Source organism: Capsicum annuum, chromosome 1, assembly GCF_002878395.1.
Source record: "Capsicum annuum cultivar UCD-10X-F1 chromosome 1, UCD10Xv1.1, whole genome shotgun sequence".
Classification (NCBI taxonomy): domain Eukaryota; kingdom Viridiplantae; phylum Streptophyta; class Magnoliopsida; order Solanales; family Solanaceae; genus Capsicum; species Capsicum annuum.
Window position 1 is genome coordinate 23,986,144 of NC_061111.1, and position 9,818 is coordinate 23,995,961.

General features: G+C 34.4%; 1 protein-coding gene across 1 annotated transcript; it reads left to right on the top strand.

The window, feature by feature from the left end:
- Positions 1 to 3,027: 3,027 nt before the first annotated feature.
- On the top strand, positions 3,028 to 7,099 carry LOC107871257 (probable LRR receptor-like serine/threonine-protein kinase At3g47570). Its single transcript, XM_047410273.1, has 4 exons — positions 3,028 to 3,715; positions 4,186 to 4,257; positions 4,492 to 6,636; positions 6,720 to 7,099. The coding sequence occupies exons 1-4, from the start codon at positions 3,028 to 3,030 to the stop codon at positions 7,097 to 7,099; spliced, it is 3,285 nt and encodes a 1,094-aa protein (XP_047266229.1).
- Positions 7,100 to 9,818: the final 2,719 nt, after the last annotated feature.

Consider the following 9,818-nt stretch of genomic DNA (forward strand, 5'->3'; position numbering starts at 1 on the left):
GCTCAAAGTTTGTTATATTTATCAAATTGAATGTGGCCAACCTAAGTAAAAAGGAAATAAAGTAGGATAAAAATTAAAACATAGAAATGCAAAAAGTTAATCTACGGGCCTATGTATTACCAAAAAGGATTTGAAAGTACTTAATTTATGGAAATTATATTTTGGTATGTGAAGTAATAAATAGCAAATATAAGGATAAATTTAAAAAAACAGTCCTTTTTATTTGGAAGAGCTAGTTTCAACACAACTAAGGACTACAAATTAAACTCATTATATATATATATATATATCAGTAATAGTAATTTTAGACTTTTATACTGATTTAGGAGCAACATATGTCAGCATGTTTACTTTAACAAAATTGACTTTGAATGCCCAATTTGGAATGCATACAGGAATTGCATATGATAACTTTCCCAATAAAGGTTAGACTCCTTCATTGTACTCCCTCCTTTTTATATTACATAGATTTTTAAAATAAAACTAGTTGTTTCGATTTATTTATTTAATTTTATTTACTAAATAAAGTAGTAATAGTAATAGTAAATTTAAAGTTTTAAAATATCATTAAAAAGATTATAGTAAAATATATTTGTAATTAAATTTTTGGGATAATATCCATGAAAATACTTGAAGTTTAACCGGATTATCAGTTGAGCATACTGAACTTTGCGGGGGTCCTATTACCCCCTGACTTTTTTTGTTTTTCGTATTTTAATGGCATATATCTGCCACTTGGCACACTGCGTGTGATTCACGCGCATTGAGCGCGTGAACAGTGTTAAAAACGTTTTAAAACTCTTTTTTTTTTTTTTTGCCAAATAGCCCCTTAATTTTATAATTATTTAAAGTTTTATATTTTTATTTATTTTTTCATTCTTCTTTCTTCTTAATGGAACTTGAAAAATCATGAAAAAAAATTTCATGTATGGAACTCGGAATCTTTCCGAATTAATGGAAAGATTAATGGTTATAATTAATCGAATCTTTCGAGTTTCATTTATAATTTGAACTCGGAATTATAAATGGATTCGAACTCGGAATTATAATTTGGAAAGATTAATGGTTATAATTAATGAAAAGATTCCGAATTAAATTTCACGTATGGAACTCGAAAAATTCCTTAATGGTTATAATTTAATGGAACTCGCTAATTGAAACTCAATGAATGATTCGGAAGATTCAAACTCGAAAACTCACTAATTTAATTCCGAGTTCCATTAATGGAAATTGAATCTTCCGAGTTCCATTGACGGAAGATTGAATAACTTCATGAAAATTGAATCTTCCGAGTTCCATTAACGGAAGATTGAATAGCTTCATACATGAAATTAATTTTTCCGAATCTTTCGAGTTCCATTAATGAATCTTCCGAGTTCCATTAATGGAAATTGAATCATGAAATTAAATTTTTCGAATCTTTCGAGTTCCATTAATGAATTTTCCGAATCTTCCGAGATCCATTAATAGAAATTGAATCTTCCATTGAGTTTTCAATTAGCGAGTTTCATTGAATCTTCCATTAATGGAACTCGCTAATTGAATCTTCCGAGTTTCAATGGAAAATTAATGGAAGATTTCATTCAATTATTTGAAAAAACTTTCTTCATAAATTCAATGGAATCATTTGGAATATTTAATATGGTTGTAATTGTGAAAAAATGTTGAAAAGTAATAAAATGGAGAAGAAACGGTGTGTGTACCACATTTTCCATGGAAAAAACTGGATATACATTTTGAGGAGGGGATTAATTTCACTTTAAAAAAGTCTGGGGGAATTAATTCCAATTAAAAAAGTATAGGGGGATAATAGGACCCCCGCAAAGTTCAATATGCTCCACTGGAAATTTGGTTAAACTTCATGTATTTTCGTGGATATTATCCCTAAATTTTTTGTGACAAATTTATCAAGTATAAGTCAATATTGACCAAATAATGTTAAACAGGAACATAAGCCATGCAAATTGCTTTTGACATTTTTTAATAATATATACATAATACTCGAGAATTTAGAATAGTAGAGTAATATAAAATTTGGAATTCTAATATCTATTTCAACAAGAGCGCAGCAAGTCTTTCTCAAGATTCTGATGGATAATATGTAACTTGTCTAAAGAATAGACTTCCATACAAAACTAACTTATACTGACAAAGTGCCTTCGAATGATTCTGCACCCATGTACAGTCATGCCATGCAATTTACTAATTCAATTTTGTGATTACACAATTCTCGTCAAATTAAGAAACAGTCTAGATATTTTCTTGTCAAACTGACATACTTTTAATCTTTCATATTTCTTGAGAAAAGCAAGAAACACAATTAAACAATTAATCAGACCACATTTGAAATTTATGAATTCTTACATCGATCTCAAGTTAATATACGATAATAACTAATAACTAGATTCACAACTAAATATTAGTAGGCATTTAGTTATTGAATTCTTTAATACATATATAAAAGATTTGGACATGAACAAAAACTACTGAATTCGGGTAAACTCATATATAACATGCTATATTCGCCAATTTGACCGTAACAGTTAACATTCTTTGGTCAAGCATTCATTCGGCGGAGGTTATATGCATTAAGATGATGACATTATAGTATTATAAACTTAAAATACAACATACATTTTGGTCGTTATATTTGTATTCTTTAATCTTGAATCATGAAAAAAAGAAAATGAAAAGCGAATGTCTCAAACATATTACGTATCCAAAGTTAACTAGCGGTAAACTAGTCTAATATATGATATCCTCATTGCCTTTAATTATTAATTAAACAACTAAAGAAGTATACATGATATCCTCATTGCCTTTAACCATTAATTAGACAACTATAGAAGTACACATACACAGTATAAATAGATGGTGTTTGAAAAGAAAAACTTAGGCACTTTCTAATTCCCCCACCAATAGCTAGAGAAGTTGCACTAGAGAAGTTGCCTATAATTCAAGAAAGAGTCAGTCTCATTTTCCTTACTTCTTGCTAATTCATTCATTCCACGGCTAGTTCTGAACAAAATGGTTGTGAGAACTATTATTATAGCATTCCTAGTTTTGTTAACATACCTCTCAGATACTAATGCGGCGAACATTTCAACTGATGAAGCTGCTCTTTTGGCTTTCAAAGCTCATATAACTTCAGACCCCAATGAAATATTGTCAAAAAACTGGACAAAAGAGACTAACATTTGCAATTGGATAGGCATATCTTGCAGTGAAATGCAACAAAGAGTGACATCATTAGTCCTTAAAAGCTTTGGATTTAGAGGTTCAATAGCTAAAGAAATTGGGAACCTCTCATTCCTTAGCTTTTTGGACATTGGAAACAACAGTTTCCATGGACAAATCCCCCATGAAATCGGGCGTCTGAGGCACTTGAAATACTTGTCTTTGCAAATGAATAATCTCACTGGTCAAATCCCAGAAAGCCTTGGATCATTTCTCACAAAGCTTGAAGTGCTTGATCTTTCTGAAAATGATCTCTTTGGAAATGTTCCATTTTCCATTTTCAATGTGTCTTCCTTAAAGCTCATTGATTTGGGACTAAATCAGATTAATGGGAATCTGCCAAGGGGATTTTGTACTAGACTTCCAAATCTGCAAAGTTTGTTACTCTCAAAAAATCAATTAACAGGCCAAATCTCAAGTGAGCTGAATCAATGCAAACAACTTGTTTACCTTTCCTTGTCACATAATCAGCTCACAGGTAAGTAATATTAATTCAATTCTTGGACTGGTAAAGTTGGTGCTATGTGATCAAGAGGTTAGGGGTTCGAATCGTGGTAACAGTCTCTTGCAGAAATGCAGAGTAAGGCCGCATACAATAGACCCTTGTGGTTCAGTTCTTCCTTCCTCATACCCTGCGTACAGCGGGATTTTAGTGCATCAGGCTTCCCTTTTTTGAAGCTAAACTGAATTAGTCAACTCAATATTGTAAAAGTAAAATTTAGGTATTTAAAAACAATATGAAAAGTACTAGAAGTTGCGATTCTTCTCATGTCAATACGCTGAAAAGATATATTTTACAATGTTAGTCAAGTTTGCATTGCCTTTGAATTTCAAGGTGCGAAAAGTACCACATAAATTGGGATAGAGAAGTATATGAGTCAGAATCATTTAATCGTTTTGCAATGTTATGGGTTAAATTTGATTGTGTTCATTTATAGGTATTAACAGGAAGTTTGCCAAGAGACATGTGGAATTTGACAAAGCTTCAAGGTTCATTTCTTGGATGGAACAATTTAACAGGTACTTATCTTGGTTCGAAGTCTAATAACATAACTAGTTTGCATTTCAAGAGGTATTTGCCTTTCACTTGATATAGTATTACTCAACTATGACATAAAAGTATTGAACATAAAAGTATTAGGCATACAACTAACAGATTTCTGTTATTTATGTAACTTAGTGACTGTAATTCTGTTACACCGTATGGACCTTTTAGTGTAGTAATCGCACAATTTAACATATGATATTGTACAGGACGTATTCCCAGTGAAATTGACAATCTATCAGCACTTCGAAGTTTAAGTCTACGAAGGAGCAATTTGGAGGGAATTCTTCCACCATCTATAGGAAATTTGTCAAATCTAGAGATGATAGACCTAGGTCAGAACAGTGTACATGGTGGCATTCCTCTGGAGTTTGGACATCTTGTTAATTTGAAAGAAGTCTATCTTGGTGCAAACAGATTAATGGGTGAAGTTCCAAGGCGTATGTACAACATATCTGGACTAGAAAAGATTTCATTTGTAGCAAATGAGCTTTCAGGAACACTTCCCTCAAACATAGGCCATAGCCTTCCAAATCTTGTAGGCCTTTATCTTGCGGAAAACCAGTTCACCGGACTGATCCCTACCTCCATTGTGAATTCCACCAAGCTTATCCATCTTGATCTTGGTCGCAATCTGTTTAGTGGAACTGTACCTATGAATCTTGGAAAGCTACAACAGCTTCAATTCATCAGCTTTCAAGTAAATCGATTGATGAATGATCCATCTATGAGCGAGTTAAGTTTTCTTACTTCATTATCTAATTGCAAGTTATTGAAGACAGTTCAAATCGGAGGCAACCAATTCAATGGAACTCTTCCAAAATCCGTAAGTTCTGGAAACTGGTCATTTTCCCTTGAATATTTCATTGCCCCTGATAATGGTATCACAGGAAATATACCGATTAACATCAGTAACTTGAGGAACCTGGAGTGGTTAAGTTTGGGAAACAATAAGCTTATAGGTTCTATTCCTCCAGATATTGGGAACTTGAGGAATTTACAAAGGTTTAATCTGCAGAATAACAATTTAGATGGAATTATACCGACTAGCTTGTGTAACACGGAAAATGTGTACCAAATTTTCTTGGGAAAAAATCAACTTTCTGGGGAATTACCAAGTTGCTTTGGAAATATTACTTCTTTAAGAGAACTCTACCTAGATTCCAATGCACTAATTTCCCATATTCCATCAACTCTTTGGAGGAACAAAGATATCTCAATTCTCGATTTGTCCTCCAATTTGCTGAATGGATCTCTTCCGATAGAAATGGGAAGCTCAAGGAGTCTGCGGATATTGCATTTATATGGTAACCAGTTCTCTGGTCGGATTCCTAGCATGATTGGCCAGCTACAAAGTTTGGTTAGCCTTTCATTGTCAGCGAATATGTTAGATGGTCCTATACCTGAATTATTTGAAGATTTGGTTTCATTGGAATATTTGGATCTTTCTAGCAACAATTTATCAGGTATGATCCCCATGTCCTTGACGAATCTTGCGCATCTCCTTCATTTCAACGTCTCGTTCAATGGGCTCATGGGTGAAATTCCAGATGGAGGGCCATTTGTAAATTTTACAGCTGAATCATTCATGGGTAACCCTGCGTTATGTGGATCATCACGCTTCCATGTGATGCAATGCAGAGTCAGTCGCCTTACAAGAACAAGAAAGAGCAGAATCTTAATTTCTGTTGTCGCATCAGTTTCCCCGGGAGTTTTAGTCACCATCATTTTCTTCGTTTGGTTTCTGAATTGCCGAAAAAGGAGTAAAGAACTTCCTCTATTTGATACATTTGGTCAAGTATATAGGAGGATTTCGTACTCTGACATTGCTCAAGGGACAGGCAACTTCGATGAAGCAAACTTGATTGGTAGGGGAAACCTTGGTTTGGTGTACAAAGGGACACTTGCAGATGGAATGGTTGTGGCAATTAAGGTATTCAATACAGAACTGCAACATGCGTTTAGAAGTTTTGATGTGGAGTGTCAAGTTTTACGTAGCATTCGACATAGAAACCTAGTTAAGGTGATAAGCAGTTGTGCCAGTTTTGATTATAAAGTGTTGGTGCTAGAGTACATGCCCAATGAAAACCTCGAATCTTGGATTCACTCTCCCGACAAATTTTTGGATTTAACTCAAAGATTAAAGGTTATGATTGATGTAGCTTCTGCTATGGAGTATTTACATGGAGGTCATTTGTTTGTAATCGTCCATTGTGATTTGAAACCAAGTAACATACTTTTGGATGGAGCTATGGTGGCAAAAGTGAGTGACTTTGGGATATCCAAACTTCTAACAGCCGAGACGCTAATAGCACATACCAAGACCTTGGGTACTATCGGCTACATGGCACCAGGTAAATTTCATTACCAAGTTAAATTGTATATTTTACATGACGTAATTATTTTCATCAACGGGATTGCGTGAAATTTTCTGCAGAGTATGGTTCCGAAGGCAAAGTATCAACCAAGGGAGATGTTTATAGCTTTGGTATTTTGTTAATGGAGACTTTTACAAGAAAGAGCCCTGTGGACGATCTATTCGTTGGAGACTTCACCTTGAAAAGATGGGTATGCCAATCATTACCAAACCGATTGGTGGATGTAGTGGACATTAATCTATTTACACTGGACGAAGAAAATTTTACTTCTAAAGAGAGATGCTTCAAATCAATCATTGAATTAGCTCTTGCATGCACAAATGATTTGCCTGAAGAGAGAATTTGTATGGAACATATTACTGTGAGACTCAAGAAGATCCTAACTCAATTTCAGCAAAATGTTGTAAGTTGTGACAGGCTAAACGGTAGTGAGTGCTGAAATCTATACTAGAATGTCACTTCTTCCGGGGGCACAAATAGTTGGGCTAGTACATGGAACTTTAAGAGATTGAAAATACTCGGTTTCAGTTATTTTAGAAAGTTCGCTTTGTGTTTGTTCTTCTTTATATGTAATAATCATTTATGTAGGTATTCTTTTTTTTTTCTTCCTAAGCATCAATCAAGAATCTGTTACCATCAAAGTTATATCATTGTCTCACTGGCTTTTTTCTTAACTTGGTAAAATTGATGTTGTCCGATACAACATTCATACAAATAATGTTGAACTTAGAACTTGCATTAAGTAAGATCACTACATGAAAATAAAGTAAATCTAGAATTTGAATAAGCAGATCACTAAATCATATGATACTTTTAAACAAGAGGAGTAGCAGTCATTGCATTTCTGACCCCTCTTTCCTTCTTTCTTTTAACTTCAACTTCTCTAATTCATACTAATAACATCAGACAGTCAGTAAATAATGTTAAAACTAGCTACTACAAGTTTACATTTCACGTTGTAATACTGCTACTGTTACATTGCATAGTTACTGTTGCATTAGTTACTGTTACAGTAGTTAGTTAGTTGGCCAAGTTAGTTATCTTGTAATCAAGTTAGTTAGTGAGCTGGCCACTTGGTGATCAAGTTGTTATGATTGTTAAGAAGATTCTAGAAGGTCATGTGGTAATCATGTGAGCCTATAAGTAGCATGTAATCCACATTGAAATCAATACAACACACAATCTCTGCTGCAATGGCAGTTATGTGTGAGTGTGAGGGAGTTTCAGAGATGTTTTAACATGGTATCAGAGCCACGCAATCATGGAACTGAAGAAACAACAATTGAGTGTGAGTATATCTTCACTGCAGTAAGGTTTTGTCTGTGATATTTCTGTTTGTAAGCTGGTGAGATTAAAGGAGTTTAGATCTTTGTCTGTGAACCATAGCTCTCTGGTTACAAACTATAGATTTTGAGATTTCTGTGATATTTTGATCTCAATTGAAGTTGTAGTCTGCAAACTAGACATGAAACCTAAGATTGTCCTAATGATCCCCTGTTCCTGGGAGCATCAGATGTAGCAGGAGCTGCATTGAGTCATATTAAACTAATTGGCTTAGAAAATTATGGAGTTTGGTGTAGATCTATTGGGAAAGAGAAAGTATGGAGGAATTGCATGATCAATGGGAAAATGTAACACAGTAGTTTTATCATGGTTAATGAGCTCAGTAAGTGCAGAGTTGCTCAGTGGTATTTTTTATGCAACGAATGCCTGTGAGGTGTGGGAAGATCTTAAAGAGAGATTTGACAAAGTAAATCGCATGAGGTTGTATCAACTGCACAGGAAAATAAAGAATATGCACCAAGGCACTGACTCAATCTCAACCTACTTTACTAAGCTGAAGAATCTTGTGAAGTGAGCATGATACAGTTATACCAGATCTATCATGCAACTATCCTAAGTCTCAAGAGTATGCAGAGCATCTGTATCAGTTGAGGTTAATACAGTTCCTAACTAGACTGAATGTTGCATATGACCAAGCAAAGAGACATATATTGATGAAAAGAACAACACCTACACTTAACCAAGCCTATGCAATGATTATTGAAGATGAGATCTAACATCTTGCTTGTGCTACAACTATTAGTGATAAAACTGAGCCTATTGCTATGCAAGTACACAGAAACCATGTAGACACTTGATATGGAAGTTGGAATCATACATCAACTAGTTATAAAGGTCAAGGTTACAAAGGTAAAAGATGCGATTACTGCAACTTCACTGGTCACACAAGAGAAAACTGTTACAAATTGCATGGCTATCCAAATAATTAGAGAAATAAGAAGAAAAGTAATTACAATAATCCAAGGGGAATATCAAATCAATCATTCTACAATGGTCAAGGTAGAGTTGGTGGATATGGACACTCAGTTGTTGGTCAAAACAACAACCAGTTATCAGCTCATAATTTCACTGGACCTGAGGCAGAGAATTCATGTTTAGCTGATCAATCTGGTAACTAGGGAAGTAAAGGCATCAACAATGTTGTTCTGGCAAAGGGATAAGGCTTCTTAGAAGATGAATACAAGCAGATTATACCATTGACTAAAAAAGACACACATGACTCTGAACAAGCTAACATGACAGGTACTATTACTTATTTTTCTAGCCATGTTATTCCACATGAATGGATAATAGACTCTAGAGCCACACACCATATGGCAACACATAAGGATATTTTTTCATACTATCACAACATGGATAACACAATATGTGATAAAGTAAATTTACCTACTGAAGCCAAGGTTGATACATCACATGTAGGAGAAGCACAAGTGCTAAAGAATGAGGTTGTAAGGGATGTACTATATGTTCCTGATTTAAAACTGAACTTGTTGTCAGTGTCTAAGATAAATAAGCAACTCTCTTGCTTTGTTTCATTCTATCCTGACTTCTGTGTGTTTCAGGACCTTCACAGTGGCAAGGTGAAGGGTATTGGTCAGGAAAAAAGAGGACTATACATCCTTAAGAATGTATGTGGAGTGAATGGAACTCTTAATAATGTGGCTCATCAAAGACAGGTTGCAAGAATAGAGGTGCATGAGTGCAGTCTGTGGCATATGAGTGTAAAACCCCACAAAATTCTAAGCTTAACTCAGTCCCTTAGAGCATGAAAGGAGGTCCCAGACTTAGAAATTTTGGCTAAGTGTCTATACTTA

Bases quoted from the DNA above. Each gene is read 5' to 3' on its own strand.
- LOC107871257 (XM_047410273.1), top strand. From the start codon at position 3,028: ATGGTTGTGAGAACTATTATTATAGCATTCCTAGTTTTGTTAACATAC. The intron at 3,716-4,185 runs GTAAGTAATATT...AGGTATTAACAG, and splicing joins GTCACATAATCAGCTCACAG to GAAGTTTGCCAAGAGACATG. The intron at 6,637-6,719 runs GTAAATTTCATT...AATTTTCTGCAG, and splicing joins TATCGGCTACATGGCACCAG to AGTATGGTTCCGAAGGCAAA.